The sequence below is a fragment of the Aythya marila genome, assembly GCF_965140915.1.
Source record: "Aythya marila genome assembly, chromosome: 6".
Classification (NCBI taxonomy): Eukaryota; Metazoa; Chordata; class Aves; order Anseriformes; family Anatidae; genus Aythya; species Aythya marila.
In genome coordinates this window covers 5303592-5330929 of record NC_139047.1, presented here as the reverse complement: position 1 = coordinate 5330929, position 27338 = coordinate 5303592, and the positions used below count along the sequence as shown (strand labels likewise).

The 27338-nt window shown below is 35.7% G+C and overlaps 1 protein-coding gene across 1 annotated transcript in view; it reads left to right on the top strand.

Annotated features, from left to right (window-relative positions):
• Positions 1-25382, top strand: part of ITGAV (integrin subunit alpha V) — a 44555-nt gene extending 19173 nt beyond the window's left edge. Inside the window, exons 7-30 of the mRNA XM_082762837.1 lie at positions 358-483; positions 1701-1745; positions 1949-1992; positions 2093-2149; positions 2570-2622; positions 3044-3246; positions 5654-5845; positions 5952-5997; positions 6612-6713; positions 7557-7615; positions 8593-8747; positions 10231-10368; positions 11053-11120; positions 11549-11696; positions 12203-12295; positions 13048-13127; positions 14457-14537; positions 15525-15630; positions 16495-16653; positions 17448-17561; positions 18582-18695; positions 18785-18892; positions 19887-20009; positions 20385-25382. Of these exons, the coding sequence (XP_082618963.1) occupies positions 358-483; positions 1701-1745; positions 1949-1992; positions 2093-2149; positions 2570-2622; positions 3044-3246; positions 5654-5845; positions 5952-5997; positions 6612-6713; positions 7557-7615; positions 8593-8747; positions 10231-10368; positions 11053-11120; positions 11549-11696; positions 12203-12295; positions 13048-13127; positions 14457-14537; positions 15525-15630; positions 16495-16653; positions 17448-17561; positions 18582-18695; positions 18785-18892; positions 19887-20009; positions 20385-20480 (2510 nt within the window). The 3' untranslated portion in view covers positions 20481-25382. The remainder of the gene's footprint in view (positions 1-357; positions 484-1700; positions 1746-1948; positions 1993-2092; positions 2150-2569; positions 2623-3043; positions 3247-5653; positions 5846-5951; positions 5998-6611; positions 6714-7556; positions 7616-8592; positions 8748-10230; positions 10369-11052; positions 11121-11548; positions 11697-12202; positions 12296-13047; positions 13128-14456; positions 14538-15524; positions 15631-16494; positions 16654-17447; positions 17562-18581; positions 18696-18784; positions 18893-19886; positions 20010-20384) is intronic.
• Positions 25383-27338: the final 1956 nt, after the last annotated feature.

Here is a 27338-nt window from a genome sequence, read left to right as displayed (position 1 = left end):
GCTTTATTATGCTTTCAAATTATTATATTTAGACAAGGATTGACTCAGCATAAGCTTATGCTTACTGTTACCTAACCGAGCAGTCCCATTCAAGTCCCAGCTTACATGTAGGAGCCGTGCCTATTTTCAGTGAGAACTGTTCATGTGCTTGTGATTAAATATGTGCATAAAACTTTGCTGAAGCAGGATCCCGACTGCCACTTTTATCCTTTCTAGTACTGCTGCTTTTGGTTCTTTTCTGGTCAGTATTATGAAGAGTTGTTGCTTTTAGAGGCAAGCATTCTGTAAATGTCTTTTTGTACTGAATGAGTGCACGTGCATTTTCCTGTTTGCTTAAGCTGTTTTCTTTCTCTTTAGGCCAACTTATTTCTGATCGAGTGACAGAAATTGTGGCTAAATATGACTCCAAAGTCTACAGTACAAAATACGATGACCAGTTGGCAACCAGACCTGCTAGTGCTGCTTTTGATGACAGTTATCTGGGTGCGTAACTTGAAAAGGAAGAAAACCTGTCTTTACTTGAAAAACCTTCTTCTGCTATTCTTAACATTTGACAGATAACTAAAGAGCTGAAAACGCAGTAATTTGTGTGACCAATGCATAGTTATCTTGCCTTAAGCCTGATTCAAAAACCAGATGATGACAGAAGAAATGGGAATATTTCAAAAAAATTTTCTCTGTAATTCAGGCCTAGTATAAATCATCAGGTATGATTTTTACATGATAAATCACTCACATAGCTATTAATTTTAGAAAAGCAGCTGTTTCTAAATCATCTACCAAAACAAATATTGGAAATAATCATGATTGTGAAGAAAACTAATAAAAAGACTTTCTTAGACGGTTAGGAAATTGCCATTTAGCCTTATACTTGTCTCAGTGGGTTCAGAAAAAAGCAAGGGAGGACCAGGACATTTTCCAGGGACCTATTCTATGATAATTTTAAAGAGTTCATTTTCTGTGAATATTATTTCTCTTGATACCAATGGTTAGGTATGTAGATTAAGATTTTCAAGAACAGGACTAACCATATGGAAAAGCATGGAATCTAGGGTTAACGTGGCTTCTTGCTCACTAAACTTTAAGCTTGTTTTAGCTCTAAACTAAGCATTGTTTCTGACTGCAGGGCTTAGTGATGAACAAGCCCCTGTTTTTATTTCAAAAAAATCTATTTAGATATGTATGTGGTTAATAAATTTAGCAGAGAGCAAGTAAGTAAAATGTATGCTTTTGTTGCTGCATGTAGAAGTCACAGCACTTCCACATTCCAGACAGAAAGTAGAAAGAGTATCCAAACACAGAAAACCTAATTGTGTTTCTAATTAAAACTTGCATGGCTGTATGCAAATCGGTGTGTCATCCCACAATTGCTAACCACAGCTGGGAAGCTGTTTGTGTAATCCCTAGACAACGTGTTCCTAAAAGCTGAATCTCTTGGAAGCAGAGGTGCTCTTTATTTTGAAAGACCCTTTTTTTCAGTGAGTAACATCAGTTGTAGATTTTTTCTGAATCTCAAGTGGACTAGCAACTCACTACCGTGGTAGCTGGAGAACAAGGAACATGAAATTCAAACAGAAGCTTTGTGATAATTCGTGTGATTTTAAGATGAAATGAGACGGCTGAGACCTATGAAGAGTTTAGACAGATAAAAGGCTTTAAAAGGTTCCTGAAGTGATTTACTAATTCTGTCTGTTGATCAGGTTATTCGGTGGCTGTTGGAGACTTCAGCGGTGATGGAATAGAAGGTAAGATCCTTGTTTCAGTTAAAATAAATAAATAAATAAATCATGGTAATATGTTGGGCAGGTCTTTCAAATAAATTGTACAGAACAAATGATCAAGTGCATAGGAAAATGTATAAAGCACTGGGACTGAGCTACCCTGTCCAAGCAAAGACTTTCTGCTCTGGAACCTGGATGTTACCTGGGTGTCTTGCTTTGTATTTCAGACTTCGTGTCAGGAGTCCCAAGAGCAGCAAGAACACTGGGCATGGTAGGAAATTTGAAACATTTGACTTTGTAATAAATAAAAAGATTACAGAATCACAATTACTGTTGTTGGTATGCTATAATGAGTATTTTCTCACATGCAGGTGTCCATCTACAATGGGAAAAACATGTCTTCCATGTACAACTTCACTGGAGAGCAGGTATGTACCTTCATGTGGTGCAGTAGGTGGCAGGAAGGTTATATTGGGGTAGTAGACTGCGTCAAGTTCTGTATCGTATTAGCTTAAGTACATGGGAAAAGTTAATCAAGTTTGTAGGAATCCAAAGAACATAAGCTCTGTGAGTTCTGGTTTGATGGTATTACTTAGAAAAGCAACTTTATCTGAATGGAGTAAATGCTGCCCATGTGGATAACTGGGAAGGAGGAGGGAGAATGCAGAAGGTATCTGAGCCTTTTACCTTCTCATAGGGTAAAGAAGAGAAATGAAAATAAAAGAACAACCGTTTTTGCAGTATATGTCATTCTCTCCCTAACATCTTTTTTGTACAGTTTTGTGTAAACTCACTGAAGAGTTTATACCAATACAACTCATAAATTTGTTTTGAATTTTGTTTTTCAGATGGCTGCCTATTTTGGGTATTCGGTGGCTGCCACAGATATCAATGGGGACAAGTAAGTGGGATCCCTTTTCTCACCCTTGCCATTTTATTGAAAAACAATTAAAAAAAAAAACCTTTCCTCTAATATACATTTCTGTTTTGTTTATCTAGTTAAACATGTATAATGTTTAACATGTATAATCAACTTCTTTGCTAGCCTGTAACATTTTAACAAGTGTAGATGGTTTCTGATATTTACTCATGAAACTATGTGTGTATTCATATAAAAAAAAATCACCATTTAAAAGCATTAAGTTCTGCTATATTTGTGCTTTCTTTGTCATAAATATTTAGCTTCTGTTGCAATTTAAAGATGGGGAACTTTTACCTTAGTATTGACTTGAGTGCTGAGTTAGTCCTGCTAATGGATATTTGAGAGAATGAAACCAGACTTTGATATGGTTATTGAAGAACCTTGTCCTTCTCTGGTCCAGTTATACAGATTTGTTTATCGGAGCCCCTCTTTTTATGGATCGAGGTTCTGATGGGAAACTTCAGGAGGTCGGCCAAGTTTCCATTTGTCTTCAGCGAGCCTCTGGAGGGTTTCAGATCACAAAGCTGAATGGGTTTGAGATATTTGCAAGATTCAGCAGTGCAATTGCCCCACTGGGTGATCTAGATCAGGATGGCTTCAATGGTAGGATATCAATTATTGATCAATGTTCTCAGTTTATAGACTAAATGTAGACAGCACATGGAGTGTGGATTCTGCAAACAAACATTAAGTGTTCTAACCATGAGTGAATGTTGGACATGAAGGTCTAGACTCCTTTCGATGCTTGTATGCTACTCCCAAGAATGCTAACAGGAGTTACATGTATGCATCGAGCAGAGACTATACCATTTAAACTACAGCATGGATTATTTTAGCTGTTATATTAATCAGTGTTTTACTTCCTATGTGATAAGTACAGTAGACATCTTGATTAAATATCTGATTTTCCATTGTGACTTGTGAGGACTGATATCCTCAAAATAATTTTCCTGTTTATGTTGTTTAAAGACAATCTTCTTCTTTAGAAACACAAAGATGACCAGGATTAAAAAAGATTTGTTTGCTTTGACAGTACAGTTGGTGAAAATAGTCTGATAGAAGAGATCTTCCAGAGAAAAGACTAGTTATTTCTTTTTTATTACTGCTACTTTGAAAAAAAGTCTGTTGAAAATGTTTTGTAACAACTATAGTGAACTATACCAACTTCTTGAGTAAGTCTTTGGATGAGAAGTCTGAATCTGATGCAACTGAAGCTGTAGATTCCCAAGCCCTTGGCTACTGCTTCTTGTTCCTTTCACTTAGGAATGGGCAGCAGTGTAACAGCCAAGAATTGTATAATTTTGGGTCAGAGACTTGAAGGAATTGTAGGGAGAACATGCTTTGCAAGTCATAATCCAGTGTTTCTTGAAGAGTGGTGGGAATTTGAGTTTCACAAGAAAATCCTTACGGTTTATTTTTTTCCGTTCTGATTGTAAGTTAAGCATCTTCTGAATGATCAAAAATTATAGTAGGTTAATATTATAAATTCCCTAGTAGCTGTAATTGATTTTTTAAACGAAATCACAGGCATTTTATCTTAATCTTCGCTTTTCTTTTGTTGTCTTGGAGATATCTCATTCTATCTGTAAAATAGTCATGCTTTAAAACCCTTTAAGATCTATAAAGCAATATAATTTGTTCCAGTGACTTATCCATTAAACAATATTAAGTGGATAAGTGGCTTACTCATTAACAGGTAAAATTTGATTTTGGGCCATCTGTGAATATCATAAATTGAGAGTCCCTTTTTCTAGACCCTATTTTTGTAAAGTGCTGGTTTGAATATGATGTATATGTTGTAGTTGTAAACGCTTTATGCCATTTGTTCTGATGAGGTTAATATTTAGATTTATTTTTTTAGTTACTAATTGTATATAGAATTAGTGTGAACATGAGATATCATGGCACCTATTTATGGAAGATATTGGAAAGGTTATAGGAGTAGCCAAAAATTCTAGTCACTTGATCAGATTATCCAAATGATGTTTTTATTCAATCCTATTTCAATCTGAAATATAATGTAGGTGAGAAAATTGTAGCTAAATCTTCCTTGTAAGATTAATTATTTTGTCATTAAGTCTTTTTAATTTCTTGGACTGTTTCATTTTGGTAGTGTTAATGAAAGTACTTTTTTGTCTCAGTAAGATGGATTGAAATTTCTACTGTTTTCATAAAGATGGTAAAGATGAGCCAAAACACAAAATGGTAATTTTTTGAGTGTTTTTTTTTTTTTTTTCATGCACCTTTTTCCAACTTAAGAGAAGAGGGAATAATTTAATTACCTTTCTGTATCTTGTTTAATATTTAAACACTTTGTTGTTAAGGAAGTCTTTGAACCTGCTGGGGATATCTTAAATTTAGATGACCTGTACACTTTTAAAGCTGTCTTTAGAGGTAGTGTTTCCTGTACAGAGTCCAATTTAGCATTTTTACTACTGTTTATTATTCATTGATAAGAGCTCTTTAATTTATTAAACTGAAGAGATAGCATAATTGCAGTAACTGAAGCTTCTCCATAAAATGTGTTGCCAAGCCATGATCGTGGTAGGCTGGAATTCAATATTTAACATTGCTTTAGGCTGATTTCAGAATCTTTTGCATGTGTTAAAATGTCACACCCTTTCGAGGAGCATGAGTGTGTTAATGAAATGGGCAGACAGGCCCACTTTGTTCTGTGATTTGTCTCCAGCATTGACTAATTCTGGGCGTTTCATAAATTCAAAAGGATCCCAAATCCATATGGTTTGTAAATCAGAAAAGTGCAGAAGTGTTCGCAGAACTGTTCCTTTTCCATATAAATTTATGACATGTTCTTGTTAAACATTCATAGTTTTTAGGGAATATTTGCATTTAATTTTAAATGAGTAGTTTGAACTTTAAAGTCTGATCGTGCTTTGTCCTTACTGACATGCATTGGAACTGTAATATTAGAAATTATAGATAAACATTGCACAAATATGTTTCTATGTCTGTGTCGGGAGATGTTGAAGGTTGTTCTTTTGGCTTGCAGATATTGCAGTTGCTGCACCGTATGGTGGAGAGGACAAGAGAGGACTTGTCTATATCTACAATGGAAGAGCAACTGGTTTGAACGCAGTCCCGTCTCAAATTCTTGAAGGGCAGTGGGCTGCTCGCACTATGCCACCCAGCTTTGGGTACTCGCTGAAAGGAGCCACAGATGTGGACAAAAATGGATATCCAGGTCCTTGGCTCTGCATATCACTTTAGATGAACTTAATAGTTCCACTGACTGACAATATAGATTTAAAAATAAATTCTAACGTGAAGTTTTTGTCCTTTCTTCCCAGACTTGATTGTTGGAGCCTTTGGGGTTGACACAGCTGTTTTGTACAGGTGGGTATTGCTCTATGCTTTTTACATAAGTGCATGCAGAAGGAAAGCTCAGTGGCATCCGTTAGTTACAAAACCAAGCTAGATAAGAGGCAAGTCCTGAAATTCTGCTGATCCACCTTTCAGACTACTGGAAATAACAAGGGAAAAAGGCTGCACTGCTCTTTACGCTGTGTAAATCTGCAGTCTGCAATTAATTATTTATTCCTCTCAATATATCTGTTGTTAAGAGAAAATTTAAATAAGCTGTGTTTAAAGCTTTCTGACTAACAGTTTTCTAGATTCTGACATGTAGGGTGTTGGTAACTGTTACATTGTGTAGTCTCAATGTCTTCATCAAGGCTTGCTCATTTGGGGAAAACACCTTATTTGTCTGTGCTGAAAACAGGAAGGGCTTTGCATTAACACTTAGCCTTAGCTGTCCATGTTAAAACTGTAATGGTAGTAAAAGAGCACAGCAAAGGTTCTTGCTTTTCCTTATCAATTCCAAGATAATTTGTTTTTCTTGAAGTTCCAATAAATGTTTAAAAGTGTGTATGTGTGTACTTCATAGTTCAATGGAAGGGTATTGTCTACCGTGGTGCTGAATGCTGTTGAAAAGGGTATTTTCTTTGTAGGGCCAGACCAGTTATTAGGGTGAATGCTGCCCTGGAAGTTAATCCAACCATTCTAAACCCAGAAAACAAAGCCTGTATGCTGTCAGATGTAAAAGTTTCTTGGTAAGCAATGTTTCTCCATTTTCCTTTGAGGGGAGGGAACTTCTCAACTTCTATTTTCATAGTCTTCCAATTTCGAAAGGACTCATGAAATCTAACGAACCAGTTAAAAAAAAAAAAAAAAAAAAAAAAAGGTAGGAGGCAAGCCAATGTTTTTTTTTTTTTTTTTTTGTTGTTTTGAAAGAACAAGCAATACTAAATAAGAACTCCTCAACTACAGTGGGAGGACCAATATTGTCTTCAGTAGACACTAGACTGACTCTGAAGTTGCATCCTCCCTGCAGAGATTGCCACTTGTCTGTGTTGAATAGAGTAAGATCTTCCCAAGGTAGAAATAGACTACACCGCTCTTGCAATGTTTTCATCTGGAGACTTTCTAGTTGAAAAATAGAGTGGGCTTATGGAAGACATATGCAGAATGGTCTGCAGTGTGGACTGGTTTTGGTTCAGTGGTATCTTGTCCCTGTACTATTATCCAAACCCACTTATCCTTTCTAGTGCTGCCTTCCTTTTAAACTCAGTATGGCAGTTCCTTTTAACTTTACGAGTTTATGACTCGCCTGTGATTGCAGGAGTAAACACTCTGCTACATGGGTGACTATTTCTACATGAATCATGAATCCAAAGCTTTGCATTGTTTTCATTGCTGTCTACTAATATTATCTACTAATATTAATAAGTTACAGTTTCTCTTCCACCAATAGAAAATGCGAGTTGGGAGTGACCTAGAGTCTCAAAACATAAGACATTTGAACTGAGAAAAAGTGAAGAGTTCTAGAAGAAAATAAGGGGACACAAGTGTGTGAAATAAACTGAAATAAACTGTTCTTTTTTCCTCCAAAACAGCTTCAAAGTCAAGTTCTGCCTAAAAGCAGATGGCAAAGGAAAGCTCCCTAATTCGCTCAGTAAGTTTTGTTAGTTTAAAAACTTCAGACTTTTTATACTCTGCAGACATGATTACTTGTAACCATTCTTTCACAGCACAATCCTGACAGTTCGGTAACCGTAAAGATCTACAGGATTTTCTTCAGTAGGTTTTTTTCTTCTGAAGTTGTGTTGGTTGAAATCAGTGTAATTTTTAGCGTACTTAGGACTTCAAGCATATGCTTCAACATTTTGTGGAAATAGTCTTGAAGTCCGTTGTATTTTGCAAAAATGAGATGAAGTCTTACTTAGAAAGGAGTTTTAAATAACAATGTTCAAGTACATGCATTGTTAGGCCTTAAAAATATAGACAAGCCACAAAACTTTTCATGTTTCTGTTGAAATTGTGAGCCTTTAATTGATGTAACTGATTTAGGGATTAAATTTTCTGGATCAGAATCAGAAAGATTGTTTCAAACAGGTTAAGTTGTCTGAGATTTTTGTAGTGTGGCAGATAGCCTGCTGTAATCACATTTTGCCTTATGACTGTAAATGCATTTCCTTATTTTCTGTACGATGTCCATAAAGGAGGTATGATGTGGGAAAAATCATGTAAGTAGCTGTTATATATTTAAAATATTTGCTAATGTTAGATTAGCAATAAAGTTAATTTATATAAATGTTATGGGCAAGATTGTTTCAGTGTTTACTGGGGGTGGATGAGCTTTTTTCTTGCAGTTCCAAAGCAATTATAAATGTATTGGTGCTCAAACAGTAATTTATTTTCAGTTTTGAAAGAATGAGCAGAGTCCAGTTTGGAACCATAATAGTGCTTCTTAGCTACTGTATTGAGAATGCAGTAACAGGTTTTAGATTCAAACGATTGGAGGTTTTATAAAGCTTCAAGTGTTAGGGTTTTATTCTGGCAGAAATTAGCTTTTAAGCCCATTTCAATGTGAACGTGCTCTGTGTTTAGTTGGACAACATATCCCTAATCTGAATGCTTTGGATTGAACAGATTTCCAGGTGGAGCTGCTGTTGGATAAACTTAAGCAGAAAGGAGCCATAAGGAGAGCTCTCTTCCTCCACAGCAAACAGCCGAGCCACTCTAAGAATATGACTATTACAAAGGGGGGCAAAATGAATTGTGAAGAACTTGATGCTTTTCTGAGGGTAAGTTTCCATTTATGCCTTAGTGAAATCATTTCTGGTGCACTGTCTGTTAAAATTCCTTGTGTTAAATGTGTTTAAAAAAATGCTAGAGAAATTTTATGCCTGATGGATAAACCTAGAATTATTAAACCCATTTGTCTCTCCTGGGTTATAGCTGCTGTCAGAGGATGAACAATGGATAGTGTTGTGATTAAGGTCCTGGTCACTTAAGGGGACTGGAAATTGAATTTTGAACTTTGTTATTGACTTCTTGAAGAACTCGTCTAGGCAAAAAATTATTTATGATTTGCAAGAAGCATGGAAGTCAATAAGCGGAGTTTGTGCTTCTATCTTGGAGGTAAAAGAGATGAAGAAAAATATGGATCCGCAACTAAAAAGCAAAGATCAGCAAATAACAGAGGCACCAGAGAAGGCTGAAAGGCTCTTGGCTCCTTGTCAGTCAGCCCCTACAAATTTCTGTGGGTGCTAAATCAATAAAATGTGTGACCCAGTAGGAGAAACACAGTCTGGAGAAAAAAAAAGGAAAGAAAGCTGAAAGTGTAGCTATGTAAATTAGATGCAGCCCAGATTTACCACTGAGTACTTACAAATCAAGCGTAAACAATACTTAACACTCTCTGTCCCTCAAATACAACAAAAAATAAATAGAAAAATAGTGGTAATCATCAAGGATTCATTGAGGACAGGGAAATGGGTGGAAATAGACATCACAGGTCTTAGTGTTGGCAAACTTTATTACTCTTCTGCCTGACATTATCATATGGAAAGTAACAAGATGTGATGATACAAGATGACCTTCAAGTTGATGTAAAAGTAGTTGGAAAACATGAGGAAGAATTATCACTAGGCTTCTGTCCAAAGAAGATAGCTTCTGAAGTAAGGTCCTGTAATAAACTGTTCTAGGTTCAGTAATTTTCAGTATTTTTGGAAACAATAATGAAGCAGAGTTTACACTGATAAAATAGGCAGCTAACGTAAAACAAAGAGAATTTGTAAATACTCTGAAAGACAAGATCAAAACTTAATAAATGGAATGATTTGGAAAGTATGAAAATCAACAAATCCAAAAAGAATGTGTGCAAAAGAACATTTTTACGAAGCCCGAAGCTGAATATCTTTGTATGCTGCTAAACATCCCTCAGATGTTTTGTCTGATAGAAAAGAGTGGCATTGTACAGGCTCTAAGCCCCTTGCTACTGAGCTTTGACTTAATCCTTCAGTATGCTCTAGTTTTACACTTGTAAAACAGGCATGTTAATACCAAAATTGCCCATATAATGAGTTAATATTGCAGGTTCTCTGAGATTCTCTAGTCTGAACAGAGCTCACATATTTTAATGCTTTGGCTTTTTCCTTCCTAGCAGAAGGAAGTAAGACCAATAAACAGAAGTACTGGCCAATATTGTTGCTGGGATGACTTAACTAGGGATACTTTGTTTTATTTACACGCTTTAATTGTAATTCAAATCTTTGGTTTCCTCAGGATGAATCTGAATTTAGAGACAAACTAACTCCCATTACTATTTTTATGGAATATCGCCTGGATTACAAGACAGCTGCAGATGCAACAGGATTGCATCCTATCCTCAACCAATTCACTCCTGCTAACATGAGCAGACAGGTATGTATCTGACGCGATCTGTGATGTGAGAACACAGAATGTATTTTCAACATTCAACACTTACTACATTCATCCTAGCACTTCTGAAAAAGGAGGATACAAAAATATGCATATAGGCTTTAGTCTCTGGGTTGTGGAACTTCTGATTGGACTTGTATGTTTCTCTTCTCTTTTTTCCTTTTCTCTGTGGCAAATTTTGACACGTTATACCTTAGCATTGGACTTTTTTTTTTTTTTTTTTACCCAGACAGTGTTATTCTTTAGCACTGGATTTCTTTTTTCACCCAGACAGTGTAACAGTATTCTAAAGAACATAAGTTAATAGCAGTACTGGAGATGTTATCCTTGAAGTGTTGGAGTATTTCATCCATTCCACCTACTGTGCTGCTCTGTGTTTTATCAATTTATATCTCCCGTAAGGTGACAGTTTTTTGGGTTTCTACCCTTTTGTATAAAGATTTTACACCTCTTTGGAAAGAGGATAATGGAGATACAGCCCAAGACAAACAGATTATTCAAAGTCAGGGAAGAGGATGAAGACACTTAGCATTAGTCCTGGATCTGCCAGGAACATTCAGGATTGTGGCAGGCTTTTTGATTCAGTGTTGAAACAACATTATTGGAATTGTGTGGTAGAAGAGATGCAGGAATTATTAAACCAAGATGCTTTTGATTTTTGCGTAGGCACATATTCTGCTGGATTGTGGTGATGATAATATCTGCAAACCGAAGCTGGAGGTTTCAGTAGAAAGGTAACTAATTATATGAGAAAAGTGGCGTAGGAAAAGCTAATGTCCCCACTTGATTTGTTAAGTTTGAGAGCTTGCAATGCTGTTGTTAAATTAATAAAAATTAAAATAATAGTTGTTACTAATTGTTTGCTCTCTGTCAAAAAAAAAAAAAAAGTGTTGGGTTTTATGGTTTATTGCAGATTTTATTTTAAAAATTATCTCATAAAACAGCATATATGTAGTATTTGCTCCATTTTTTGTTGGTGATTATAGTCATGTTTTTTAAATACAGTGCAGTGCTCTCTTGATATTCTTGAAGCATGTGTACTGCCTCTGGATTTCTCTAATGCCTTCACGCAATTTCTGAATGCCTCATTGCTTTGAGTTAGTTAAATGCAATATACGTAGCAACCTGAATGCAGAACTCATTTTTACACGTTTTTTTTCAGTGATCAGAAGAAGATCTATATTGGTGATGACAATCCCTTGACACTAATCGTCAATGCTCAGAATCAAGGGGAAGGAGCCTATGAAGCAGAACTCTTTGTCATTGTTCCTCCCCAGGCAGATTTCATCGGTGTTGTTCGTAACAATGAGGTAAAATTGCTTGTTTTTGCCTCGGCCACTCGAGACCTTTCTAATGTGGCTTATCAGTCATGAAATGACTCTTGCTTTGTGGATGTACACAAAATCTGATACTCAACAAGAGGTCTCAGAGGAGCTAAGCTAGTCAATCTTCATGTTATTTGGCCCTGCGATCCATATTTCCTGAAGAGAGTTTTAACCCTTGTCTGATTGTCAGTGCTTCTTGATGTATGTTTTAAAGAATCAAGTGCTTTATGTCACAGAAATCATCAGTGCTACCCAACATAAGTGATGATTTTTTTCTTTGATAACCTTGAAAGAACATGTCTCATACCAGAAATATGTCTCCATGCAGACTTCAACATTCAGATTTTATTAAGTTGGTTTAGTGATTATGTTACGACTTAGAAGTTGGATTAAAGTTAATGTGGCATACCTAATGCTCTTCTCCAGAATTTCATACTGATGTCAAAAGGTAAAGAAAGACATTTGGTAATATTTCTTATTTTTTTTTGCAGGCTTTAGCAAGACTGTCATGTGCATTTAAAACTGAGAATCAAACTCGCATGGTGGTTTGTGACCTGGGAAATCCCATGAAAGCAGGAACTAAGGTAAGGTTTGGTCCAACAGGTGTTTCAGTCCCTCATGGGTTTGTCTTTAGATTTATCTGATACTGACTTTTTAAAGTATATAATAAAGAGCTAGTTCATAATACACCTTTCTCTTCATGGAAAAGTAATAGTGCTTCTGTCTAGCTTTGTGGAATTTGAGGGTTTTGTCTATCTGAGACCTCTGCACTTATATCAAACGTAGCTGAAACTAGGCGAAATCAAAAACTTAGTGGGACCTAGCAGATATTAAGATATCACATAATAGGTCTAGTTTTCTGAGGAAATAGAGTAAAAATCAGTCACAGCTAGAAACACTTTGACAGTGTTTTATTCTAAGAAGCATCTTCGTAGATGAATAATAAATGCTACTTCTAAAGCATTGAAGCAACTGTCATGCACTGATTTTCAACAAACGTTGTGAACTAGTGAATTTTGAACTGTTAAACTATGCCTTGTTGTTTAGACTACAGTGATTTTTGCAACACACGTGGAGGCTCAGTGTTACCTAAAAATGGCTGAAGCAAGGGGGCAAGCATGATGTACACTATATAGTTCTAGTTTATGGCTGTAATCTGTACAGAAGGGTTCGTTTACTGCTGTGATGAACCGCCCAATTTTATTTGGCAATTCTGTATGTGTACTCCAGATGACCACATGCCTCAAGCAATCTCACTGTAATATAAAAGTATTAAGAAGCTTTTATCTTGCATTTTATTGTGCTTCCACTGAACCATGGTGATTTTTTTTTGAAGCTATTAGCTGGCCTGCGCTTCAGCGTGCACCAGCAGTCTGAAATGGACACCTCCGTGAAGTTTGACTTGCAAATACGAAGGTATGGTAATCTGTGAATATGCATGTCACCCGGTAGATCGTGTGCGAGGTATATAGACTGAACTGAGCAGCTCTAGGTTCGCTCTGGATTAAATCTATGGTTTTTGCCTGGTAATGTTTTAAAAAACACGGACATTCTTCTATGATTTATGCTTTTAAAATCTAGGGACAAGGTAGGAAAACAGTTTCCTATTTGAATGTAGTTTCTTTTGGTACTTCTTAAACATGTAATGGCACAGGTGACATATTGATGGTTTAATAATGAGGAACAAAAACATATAAAGTGTTTCAAGACAGATCTTGTATTTTTGTACCTGCATGCTGTTGTGCTCTCCTAGTAGTTGTGTGGTGCCACAGAATAATTTTTGTTTTGGATTCTAGCCCTGTTATAAAACTAATGTTTGGACACTAAATTCTTTCTGATGGAAAAAGAGAATTTCAAATTTTACGTATGTTGAGAATGAGAGGTCTAAGGCTTCTAGAAGAGGCAATTCATGTCATGACATTAGCAGATGCAATATGCAGTGGACCATTTTATGTGCTGTACTGTAGCCAGCATAAGGAGAGTCTAAAAAAAATTGAACAGAACAGCAATGTCCTTTTAATTATAAGAACTTTCATATAAATGTGAGATATAAATATGAGTGTGTGTTTACTGGAAATACTTAGGATTTGGAGATGTGATTGAAACCTTTTTCCTCCACCATTTAAGGGTTTCATTTTTCCTATGTTGCAAATAAATTATTCTCATGCACATGCATTTTTCATCTACAAGAATTAAATAACTGTAAGCCTGGCATTCTATTTTAATGATACATTCTATTTTAATGATACAGTGGTTTGCCATACTGATCAAAGGCCATGGCAGCATTCAATCTCTTTGATCTCACACAGCTGTCTATTCGATTTTCTCCCTCTTCTCCATCATCTAGTAAGCTGTGCCGGTGGCAGAGGGGTAGGCAAAAGTAGCTCGGGCACACTTTTCTGCTGTGGGACTAGGTCAAGGCCAAGTCTCTAGGCAAAGCAGGTGTCCTGAAGAGGAGCTTTAGGCTTTGCTGGCTGCACAGTTGATGTTACTCAGCATTTTCTTAGGCATGGCAGCTAAGGAGCAGAGTCAGAGCAAGCTTTGTTTCCTTTATTAACTTCTCCCTGTGCTGAGTGTGGGACTGGTGTGCATGAAAGAAAGACTTCGCCGGAATGTGCTTTTTAGTTTTTAGCATGTATTTTTTGTACAGTGACTCGTGAGTCATGTTCTGATGTTGCATGCAATTGTTTGAAGTTTTTTGAATACTCGATTCACTTGATTTAAGAAATTAACTTCTTTTTTCAGTTCCAATCTGTATGACAACCTAAGTCCAGTAGCATTCTACCAAGCTGATCTTGCCATTTCAGCAGCTGTTGAAATTAGAGGGTATGCACTGATACTTTAATACATCTTTTTTACCTCAAGTAAGCTTTGTCTGTTTGTTTCTTTAGAATTTAATAAACTTCCAGGACTGCCTATGTTAGTTTTCGGGAAGCCATACAGAATTGTTTTAGCATAAAAAAGAATGGTTTTCTAGCCACTCTTTGGACTTCCAAACCTTACATAATTACAAAATGAATTCCAAAAAATGGGTGTTTGGCTTCTTTTCTCAGTTATTTTTGGGGAAAGGGGGGATCACACCTCATTTTTACGGTTAGACATTTCTCTAGATCACTTCCTTCTTCCACAAAGCTTTTCTAAAACCAAGGTTCAGAAGCTTTCTATAAAGATAAGCTTGCTTCACCTTCTTCAGTCTTAAGCATAATATTAATATTGTAATGACTTCATTACCTCCATTGCCTACTTATTATAAATACATACTTCATAACTAAAAGCTATACAGTCCTCTTGCTTAGCCAGTTAACTCAGCTTTCCGAGTCATCACGTTATTAAATTTTCATTATATTCATTATTGTGGGCTAATTTTATTAGTATTTGGGGGAGCAGAGGTGGAGAATCACTGAAAAGCATTATTGCTAGCTTCACTCTTTTCAGTGCATGTTGAATTATTCTTATGAGTACTGATGAGTCTCTACATCCATCAGTATTCCATTAGTGGAACATTTCACACCATGTTTTCTTGGTGACATGTATAGATCTTAATTCTTCTAATACTTCACTAAATGTTGTAGGGTGAATCTGAAGTTTAGGACAGGAAAAAATGACACTAACTACATGTTCCATTTTTTCACATAGAGAACAAAATCAAACATTTAATATGCAAACCACTCATCCTCTGCTTTTTCAGTTTATTTTAAATACAGAGAATGAAAAATTACAGGTTTTAGGCACCTGAATTTTTTGAGATGTTATAGAGAAATTCATTTAATGTTTCACACTTGATTGTAACTACTTGTTTGCTCCACTGTTTAGTGTGTCGTCTCCTGATCACATATTCCTTCCTATTGCAAATTGGCAGCCCAAGGAGAATCCAGAAACAGAAGATGATATAGGGCCTCTTGTTCAGCATATCTATGAGGTATGCCATTACTACTGATTTCAGGGACACAGTTCTGTGATAAAGAGAAAGAACTCTTTGGTGTCTCTTTTTGCTAGAATAAATTCTTTGTTTCTATGCAAGAACAAAATAAAGACCTTATTATGCTGGGTCAATAATTGATATGTGTAAGAAGGGTCAGAATGCCTGCAACTAGTGTAACAGCAGTGGACAAGTACAAGACTTTTTTTTTATACATGATTACACATTTTACTGTCTGTAAGATTTTTTTAGCCCTTTGAAATCTAGCTAAAATATATGAAGTACCTTGAACTCAGAAAATGACTGATGGTTGTAAATTATTCAGTATCCTTATTAGTATTCCAATTGTTCTGAATCATTATTGTGAAAGACTTCTGCCGTGAAAAATTTTAAGTATTTAAAACTTCCTTAAATAATGATCACAGCTTTAATCTAGATTGTTTAATTAAACAAAACTGAGAGCTGTGTGAATAACTATTTGAAGTTGCTCTATAACTTATAAGAGACCATTTATCTGAAGAAACTGATGGGCATGTGTATCTGCGCTCAGAGTGTCTCGGATGAAATGTGCACAGTGGCTGTGATTCATGTAACAGGCAACAAAAACTACATTTCATCAGGGCCAAAAAAAAAAAAAAAAAATTGTGCCGTAGAGCTTTTCTTGGAAGAATTTTTTATCAAATTACAGAAATAATGTTAAGTTTTGCCTGCTGGGGGACTGCAGTTTAGTTAACGTTTTCGTGTCAAGTTGTTGAGGGTAAGGGTCTTCATGTCAGTATCATTTATGGCTCAAGTATAAACTAACTGCTGTGTGTGCATTAACCAAGAAGGTTTATTACATGTGTGTTTTATTTTCATAATCAGCTGAGAAATAATGGCCCAAGCGCTTTCAGCAAGGTGATGATGACTCTGCAGTGGCCTTACAAATATAAAAACTACACACTGTTGTATATTGTTCAGTATGAAATTGATGGTCCCATGAACTGCACTTCTGATATGGAGATCAATCCACTGAAAATTAAGGTAAGTGGGGCTTTTCTTTTTGCTTGAGTGGAATGAAGTACGTTTGTTTGTTTGGAAAAACTCTTAAAAACACCCAAATCTCTGAGAACTTTTGACATGCTGAGTTAGGTTTTCATCTGTTGCTGAGGAGCAAGACTCCACTGTTTGGTGGTACTTGTCAATGTATAGAAGTGAAATAAAAGGTAGACAACAGATTGTCAACCCAAATGTATACTTTTTTTTTTCTGTTTATTCTTGAAAACCATGAGTTTTAAGTCCAAAGCAATGGAATTATGTTGAACGTGGTTTTAAAAACATTCTAAAAACATCAGGGCTGTTGATGTGAATTTCCTAGGTTTTATTGCCTGCAAGAACATTGCTTTAATTTTTTTTCTGTTACGAACTTAATTATCCTAGGCCAAAAGTCCCACCAGTTTCTCAGAGTTAAAAATCTGAAGCGTTGAGGTAAAATACTTAAAATATTGCAATATCAGATTTTTCACTGCAATCTAAGAGTATTTTTATGTTCTATCTAAACAAGAAAAAGTTTTGAGTTGAAGAGAAATTAAGATACTTGAGGCTCTGTGATAGTTCTTAGTAGAAATTCGCACCAGTGATCAAGAAAAGGGCAGGAGTAATGTTTTAATTACAGCTGTGGTTGAAACCAGAGTCCGAAGAACTGCAGATCTTAACTAGGATAGAAAGAGGGAAACCTCTGAAGTTCTATGTTTTCTTGACCCTTGTAACTTACATAGAGAAATCTGTGAACTTCAAAGTTAAAAATGATTTATTTGTGTTTCCTTGATGTATCCTAGATTTCTACTTCTAAGGATGATGACAAGAATGAAACGCTTAGCAGGGAAGATAATCGTGATCACCGCATCGGTCGAAGGGATGTAACTGCCATTGAAGGGGATGTGCACACTTTGGTAAGCTTTCAACATTGGTATGTCCATAGGATGCTGGGTTCTTAAGGCAGAGGTATAGATCCACGAGACACAGAATCATTTCAGAAAATGGATCAGAGCTTGTTCTGTAAAGGGTAATAGACAAAAAGTCATGCTCTGGAGCTGTTGTTTGGGTGTTGTTTTTTTTCCTCCCCCTCCCCAATGCATATGTTTTCCTCAGGGTAGTCATCCAATGAGGCATGTGCCTGCAGTTTTGTGCTGCTAAGTTTTATGTCCGTAAAAACCAAGGTCAAATTGAGCACTTCATGCAGTGTTACTCTTCTATATAGCTCTGTTCCCTCAATTTGGAAATCAATGCTTATAGCATTGATAAACCAGATGCAGGTGAGTGCTGCATCATCTTTGCTGTTAAGAGTTGTAGTTAGACTGGCAGATGTACTTAAACTACACAGAGATTTAAGCTGTAGCGTAGCTAAAATCACGGTTATGAAACAAAGCCTTATTTAGCACTGCTTTCTTCTTGAAATACTGATGGGGTTGCATCAATGTTATCTTATGGATTTTAATGGAAATGTGATTGAGAAATGCTGCCTACACATCTGACGTTCTAAGTATTGCTTATAGGTTAGGTCAGTCAGTCATGTTTGAAGTCTTCCTGTTGAATCCAACAATGTGTATTTTGTTAGACGCATTAATTCACATGAGTTTTCCCATCAAAAACATGTGGAGAATGATAACACGAATTGATCAGAAACTCCCCCATGCTACAGATATTTTTTTTAATATCTACATAGATAAAGCTACTGCCAGTAGTTTCATCTTTGGGCTCCAAAAACCTAGAAATGGCTTACATAGCACTTATCTGAATGCAGACTAATGGAATATTTCAAGTAGTTATTTAATATTGGTTTTTATTTGGCAAAGCAACATAAGCTATTTAAGTATGCTTAGTTAATAGAATAATAAAGTACATGTATGAATCCAGTAAGGCCATTAAATTTTCAAATATTTTCCAATATCCTTCCTTATTTTTACGCGCAGGGCTGCGGGAACGCTGATTGTTTGAAGATAGTCTGCCAAGTTGGCCACCTGGAGAGGGGAAAGAGTGCAATATTGTATTTGAAGTCACGCCTTTGGACCCAAACTTTCATGAATGTGAGTGACTGTGTGTAGTATGGCCCTGTCTCTGAAACATAAGTGATTTTATATCCACATACAACACTAACTTTGTTTTTCTTATCCAGAAAGAAAATCAGAATCACTCCTATTCTCTCAAATCATCTGCTTCATTCAATGTTATAGAGTTCCCTTATAAGAATCTTTCCTTTGAAGATATCCACAATTCTACGGTGGTAAGTCATTTACATCCATTGTGAGTTAACATAAATAACTATTTCAAAATTAATGAAAAAAGAAAGATTGCTCAATAGCTGTTTATGGTTTGATTTAATTCTAATTTCATCTGATACTCTATTCATAAATTAATTACTGTTATGCACACAATCTATTACAAAAAATATTTTTTGCGCTAAAACTAGTGTTCATAATATTTGTAGCTTTAAAGATTTAACTGAAAAATGAAAAAAGGAAGTGATGGTGAACAGGCCTAGTGTTCTTGGTAATGTCAGTGTTGCTAGAGAAATATGTGACTTGAAAATTGCACTCTACTGCATTAGTCTGAATAATGGACCTTGATTATATTATATCAAATACGCTGTGTGTGGAAGTAAAAGACCATCTGTGCTCTAGAGAGGTTTGAAGAGAAAGGAGACGGGGTAGAAACAGAAGGGAACGTGTGGGTCACTCCATTTGGCTGCCAGATTAAGTTTTTGGTAGGCAGTATAGTATAACAGATCTTTAAAAAAGAAAAGGGGGGGAACGCGCTGAAAAAGGATTGATTATTTTTGAATATGGTTTCCAGTGCATGTTAGGAACTGCTTTTTATCTCTTAAACCTTGTGGAGTTGAATCCTTCTTCCCAGAGGAAGGTGAAAAAAAAATCTCCCTCTCCCCCATTTAGGGTGAAAAGAAAGGAAAAGCAAAAACACTTTTTATTATTTTTTCTCTAATTCTCAAACACTTCTGAAATCCTACCGTTGTACTGAAAATCACCAAGCGTTATAGAATACATGTTGCTATGGTATCACTGACTGGAGAAAAAAACAACTGAAAATCCTAATAAATTAGGGACAATGAAGCTTCTATGTCACTATTTAAACTTTCTAATTTTTTTAAATCACAGATTTTAAATATTATAGAATCCAGATAAGCACCACTTAAAATGCATGAATGAATTTACCATCCTGCTGCTGTGCAAAATGTCTTTAATTGCTTTTTTCCCCATTAGGTTACTACAAATATTACATGGGGCATTCAACCGCAGCCTATGCCTGTACCAGTGTGGGTTATAATTTTGGCTGTCCTAGCAGGATTATTGCTCTTGGCTGTCCTAGTGCTTGTTATGTACAGGGTAAGTACTGCATTGTTCATTCTTGTGTTGGTTTCCCTCGTAGTCTGTATTACTTCAAACGGTACCAGCAGCTTGCAGAAATACACCGTTTCCTTAATGACCTGAATCTGTGAACCTTTTAAATAGCCGTGAAAACATTTCAGCTTTGTCAGGAAGAAGTTGAATAAAAAATGATGTCTGCAGTTGTGCTGAAATACTTGGCTTAATTTTTTCAGCTAGTACTTGCTGATTACGGAGGTCAAAAATAAGGAAAAAGCAAGAGGGAGGAGAAAAAAGTATGGGTTGTTAAAATCTGATGAAGAAGCAGAGAGAAAAAGAAAGGATGAGTGTATATTTTGACCATCACACTGCAATTCATTTTTCTTTGAATTATAGATGGGCTTTTTCAAACGTGTGAGACCACCTCAAGAAGAACAAGAAAGAGAACAACTGCAACCACATGAGAACGGGGAAGGAACATCAGAAGCATAAGCAGAGTTTTATCTGTGAGACATTCTGAAACTTTAAAATGCCTACATCTTAGTTACAAATACTGGTTTCCCCTTAAGGAAGAAACACTCGTGACTGTAAAGCTGCTGGTCTCAAGATATCAGCACATATAAAAGAAGAGCAATATACTTAAATCCTCCTTTTTGTATTAATCTAACATGTCTGCACTGATTTTTGAGTGAAAAACCTTAAGAAAAACGTAGTCCTATGATTTTGCTTACTGGGGTGTTTCACAGACCAACTTCACGTGAACTGCTACACAGACTCCATTTGTTGCAACTATCTAGGGAAGCTGTTGGCTTCAAGATCACGTTTTGCTTCAGTTGATTTGAGTTTTAGTACACTACACTTCATTTCCTTGCTCTGGAAAGCTGGTAGCACAAAAAATAAGCATAGTTTGTATACGCAGGTCAAACCTCCACAGGGTTTGAAGTTGAGTCTGTGTATTATTTGGGCTGAATTTCAGTTTTTGGCAAAACAATGGAGGTAATACTGTGTGACAGGTTATCTGATACATCCTGGAGAAACTGTTAATCATTCTGGCATTCCATGGTTGACCACCTCCAATTGCAAGATAGAGCAAAACAGACTGTTTGAACTATACTATCATCCAGCCAAATATATCTAGATGCAATCTAGATTGCATCAGTACTTTAGCCCCACTCTTGCGTGCCCTGAGAGAACAGTGAGCTTGTCTAACGAAGCAAAGTATAGCTGGCAATGTGGAAGAGCTTGAAGAGAGAAGGTTGAGTTGGCTTGGTTCGTTTCATTCATTCAGTCTTTATTTCCTAGCACAAAAGACATTTCATTATGCTCAATACATTTCATTACTGGTAGAGACACTAAGTATTTAATTTCATTGCTTGTTTATAAACACACCAAACTTGAGTGGGTTCAAGCCATGGGTTTACATTATTGTTAGCTTACTTCCCTCAGTATCGGTTGGGTAAAATGAAGCTATGTGTACTTACGAGAGCGCACAAGAACGTTGTCTATATGCATTTCAGTAGCCATGTAACTGTAAATTAGGAGGTTATTTGGCTTGCAACCATGCTGTGTTGCACACATCTCAGAGTGGACTTAGTTAAACTCGTACAGAGAGGCCTTATATTGGATTTGTTTACCCTCTTCTCCAAAAAAGAATAGACTCCCTGCATGCAGCCAGATACAGAAAGAAGGGTTCCTGCTATAACTATTCCAATGGGTTTTCTATGTAAACAAGCTCTTAGAAGGATGAAAACTTTTGGTTTTGGTTTTGTTTCCTGTGTTGTGGTTTTTATTTGAGATGCGTCTCACTCATAGATACTGCAATGCCCAGTAAACCCAGAATTATCTGAAATGAATGGTCTGATTCAACTCTCATTTCTGCATTCTTTCTGAGATGTTCAGCTCACAAATAGCTTTCGCTGTTAAGTCCATTCTTACTTACTGAACCGTGATGGTATTTGAGTTGTTAAGGGAGACAGCAGAAAGGCTGTGGAGACCAGTTTGTATATCAGATCTAGGCTTGCATATTTATCCATTTACATGTCTTTATTTTAGACAAGTTGTTTAGATTTAATCACTTTGAGAAAAGTGTAGGGCAAAATTCTGGTTTCACTGAATTTTCAAGGTCTTTGGTGTGGTCCAGGTTTTACTTTTGCCTTTACTTCTAGTATTATTAATAGTAATACTGTAAGGAATCAGGAGACACTTTTATCCTGGCCCCAAAATGTGACTGTATAAAACACACTTTGTCACTTACAGAGGCTTCTAGTTCTCACACCTTGTCAATTTATTATCTATGTGCAAGAAGATTGCTTCTACTCAGTCTTAATCTCAGTAGGTTAAGAGGTTTAAGAAACTGCCAGACAGGTCAGTAGCTCTAATTCTTATGTGTGTGTCTTCCTTACATGTACACACCATGTTGACTTGAAATTTATTAGACTACTTGCATGTCTAGGCATTATAAGGAGATGAGTTTAAAAAAAAAAAAAAATCATGGTCAAGATTTCTTCAGCTGACGTGGAAGGGATAGTGTAGCCCTCTTAATGTCAGTGCTAACTACATCTTGTTTTTCTGTGGCAACTGGAAACTCATTTTGCTGTTTTTCAGGATAAAGAGGTACATTTTATTGGTACATCTACTGTAGCTATGGAAAGTTTCTTCCATTTATTGAAGTCACAGAATTCTTATTTAAGTGATTTTTATTGTCTTACATTCTATTAGAGAATAAAAACAAATAGTTGCTTGTCTCGTGTCCACTAGTTTCCAGTTTCTTTAAAAAAGAGAAGTAACATATGTAAATGGAGTATACAGGTTACTGTAATGAATATAAATAGAAAACACCCCAAATTCAGTTTAGAGCAACTCTTGTGTTTCAGGGAGATTGAACAGAATGCTCTCCCAAAGGAGGGTACAAGAAACCTTTCATTTTGCATTCTAGATTTGGCTGGAAGCATACAGAAAACATATATATATACACGCTTGCATCGCTGTAAGTTTCATAGTGGCTTACAAGCGTTGATGTATTCTTACAGCAAATAGTTCAGAGGGTTGTTAAAACTTTTAAAGGAACTTTAATTTCATTCCAAAAATACATATTTAAATACATATTTAATGTCCTTGAGTCAACTGATGGCCATATGATACACACCACATGTGTTTTAAAAAAACACAACAGAAAACAAATACAGTAACAGATAATTGACTTAGTCCTCTTGAGAGTTATGTTTCAGAAGCATAGTTTTTATATGTATAAAGTCAGCAACTAGGTAATTGTTTAGCCAATGAAAATATTTTATAAGTGATATATCTTTTATAATGAAATATGAAATTCTATAACTTTTCCAGTTTGCAATTATTGCAGCATCTCATGTTGCATATTAAAAGGTGATTTATATTACAAAATGCATATTATCTAGTTCTATATTTGTCAATATTTAGAAAATATAAAGAGAATCCTAATTTATAGGTTTACATTGCTTTTGTGAAACACTACCAAATTATAGAGATGGCTTTGGTTTAAACATTACTGGAAAGTCAAATGTTAGTATCAAGCTTATCGTTTTACTGGTCCCATTTTTCTGATTTAAATTCTGATTCATACGTGGATCTTTGATTCACATAATGCTTTTGAAACTTTAAGAAAGTTTATTACATATGTCCGTCCTTTATGCAATGTTCCAAGCAAAGACTTTTAGATGTTCCTAAACTTGTGTCCATGGCTAATTAGTCACTGAGCTAAACTCTCACAGCTGTTTTAAAAATATTTCAGCTATAATCAGCGTGTTCTTGGTGCTTTGAAGGATTTGTATTGCACTTAAATTTTTGCAATGTTAAGATCTGCTGATGGTTATCCACAGGCCCTGCAGTACTTTTCCTACACCCTCCCAAACAGTAATGGAGCAGCACTACCATGCTGAGAATCTACTGTTTTTCTCTTTGGTCTAGAGTAAGACCTATTCCACAGTCTAATGAAATCACAGCAAACCTGACATTCACTGCAACTGGTTTTGAATTGCACCCTTTGTGTTCAACGCAGCTGACTGTTTCTGAGGAAGAAAAAAAGAAAGATTTTATAAAAGGAAAATAGGAATGCATACTAAAAAGTAGTTGGCCTAACAGTTGAGCATTGCAGCAAAGAGGTTTGTTTTTTTCTTTGTTTGCCTAATTCTGTGATGGGAAGAACCTCTAAGTGTTGGCAATGGCCTTCTACCACAAATAAGTGCCACACATTGGAGCGTGATTACATGCTGAGCTCTCCTGACTCACTGATGTGAGTGGGCTCTGAACTCTTTGGTACTGAATCTCTAGCTCCTAGTGCCCAAGTGCAATAAGACATGATCAGAACTGGTCCACTGCCAAGTCGTCTGTTTTTGTTTGTCTAGGAAGGCATGTAGCATTTGTTGACTTGCAGTGGTCAATATTTTTAAGGACATTAAAAAAAAAAACAAGGTGTTAAAATGACACGGTAAACGAATGGCGCGTAGAAAGTTTTTGATCACCCACATTGGGTGAAACATGATGTATATTCTAAAGTGTATCCATTACTAACTCTTGAATTATTAAGAATTGGTACAAGATTAAGTTCTCTGTGGAAAACATGACTAGAGACTATACAATAATGGATTTGAGTCTGTAGTGCTACTACTGTTTCATGTGATTATGATATTTAGAATTTTGGTCTACTTCTTACCAGTCTGTAATTTTTTTTTAAATGATGACCCAGGAAATCTAGCATTACATGCAATGACCTTCGGCAAATATGCTGCATTAAGATTGAATAACTTGATCTTTGGCTTTTGCAAAGTAAATGATTTAATGTAGCATTTAAGCCTTAAAAAAAATATTTTCAGGCAACTGGTATTTGCTATGATGCACGTAAGTTCAAAATGTAAAGTTTTATTTCATCCTTTTAGAGTTTTTTTGCATTGATTTTTTGCTCGTGCATTAAATCAGTATAACGTTGTTTGCACAAGCAGAAAATTAACGTACTAACAAGACTGCTGCATTTTGGGTTTCTTAGTTAAGTAGTAAATATTTGTAACAAATGGGAATGTTTTCAATAACTATGAACTTATTTCCAAGGTCCTAGGTACATTTAAAGAGAGCAATATACATTTGAAGTCACCTTATTTTTATTAAATTATAAATCTTGCAAAAAGTGTGGGTATTATAGCACAGTAATTTTGTACTGATATAAAAAATAGCTATTGAGCTATGGTTTACTTTTCAATGCATTCTTTTCATCCTACTTCAAATTTGATTTTTTTTAGGTTGAATTTTTCTACATATGTATTCAATTTCAAAATACTATGATTGGATAAACTGTCTGAAAAATGTATTTTAAGTATTAAGTTGATTTTGATGTTTAGATTTTGGAATAAAACATCTCTTCACTAACATGACTTCCTTCTTTTTTTCCCCCCTAGATTTTTTAAAATATATTCAACTTGCCTATAACTGTTTCATTATATATATTTGCAACCATGGTTATCTACTAACAGTCATATCTATACAGCTCTACTCAGCTGAAACAGTATCTATTAACCTCAAGTCAAAAGAATTCATAATCACACACACAAAAAGAGAATCTAGTCACAAATTCTCTCTTGTCACAAGAAAATGGCTTTCCTACAGAAATTTCCATGTCCCCTGAGCAATTAGTTTGGATTTTATAGCTGCCGCATCACTGTAGAATATGGCCAATACTTACCTTTTGGTTAGGGAAATTCTCAAAGCGGTGTTTATTTTCTTCTGTTATTCAACTGATTTTATCTCAGAATTGCAGTCTACTTTACAGTCATATCCATCTTTGTGAGTGAGGTGACAGTATATACTTTGCATCACAATACAGGCATACAATCCTTTTCCATCCATTGTGCATTGATTTGTTTAAATAAAAATGTTTGCGTTTGTGAAACCTTGTGGAAAAACTCCAAACTACTGAGTTTCCTGGATTGCTAGTAGAGGACTTGCTGACTTAAGGGAAATGACAAAAGAAGGTACACTGAGAACATGAAAATCTGGTATTTCTTTTATTTCACTGCTTCCAGTGACTTTACAGTAGCTACGCCTAATTTGTGTACAAAACATCACAGCAGTAGTCAAAGCACAATTCTCAGTGTTTGTTCAATATGCAATGCAGCCAACCCTGGTCCAGTTTTGGATAGCTTCAGTTGGTTATCAACACAGTGATTGTTAAATCTGTTCAGCAGTTCCAGACTAATGCACTACTGAGAAATTAGTGACAACAGCTGTATCATTACAGCAACAAGGGAACAGTTTTTTCCAAGTTCCATTACCATAACCCCCTTAAAGAAGAGGATGGTCCATGTCTTAAGGTCATTTACATCAATGGAACTTCGTTACCTCCATTTGAGTTATGCTTTCTTTTGTTGTCTGGGTTTCTAACTGACAATACATTAATAAATATTAGTACATGACTGTATTTTTAAATTACCAGTTCAAGTAATTTAAGAACATGGTGGAAACTGAGACTTGATTAAAAAAAATTATGTGAACCTCTTCTCAAATATTGTCTCAAACAGATAAAGAGTTCCGTTTAGTGCTGGCAGAAGCCTCTAGTCACACCGGGTATTTCAGAAGCTGTGTTTTATTGTATCTTTCTGACAAAGCTACCAATTCAGTGCTGAACCATTAACTCCCCTTCACAGACACGTACAGCACACCAAGACTAAACTTGCAGGACCCAAGTGCATTAGTAACACAGGCCTTCCCAATGTGAGAAGCAAAAAAGATGTCACAAGTTCTTACAACATCACATGCAGACCATGCTTATGTATTAACTGCATATCTACATTACCAATTTCATCTCTACCAGCTTTCCTTTCCCTGAGGAAATTTTATCAAATGCCTTATTACATTGCTTCAGTGGTTAATGATGTGCACGTATTCTATAATCTGTTCAAAATTTGAAAAGTGTTTGAGCTACTTCTAAAGATAAGAGTTACTGCTGGACATATACCTCAAATCAATACTCAGGTAGGTGAAGTAAATCATTCATCATCAGTTTTCATCTCTTTTCAAATAAAATTTGGCTAAGAAAACATAACCCTGATTACAGTTTTTCATTTTTTTTTGTTTGTTTTTTTCCTTAAATGGGTGTTAATTGTTTGTACTCTTTAAGATATGCAGTCCCTTCTCAGTAATTTACCTAAATTCAGGGCAAACGCCTAATTTCCATACTTTACTTTTGTGAACCATTTTCAATAACATGTTTTAACACACATTTAACAGATATAGTTCAACATTTTAAAAACGAGTAATTGTGCATATTCACATCATCGTTCACTTACAATGTTGTAGCTGCAAATGTGCTAAACCATTTTTCCCCAA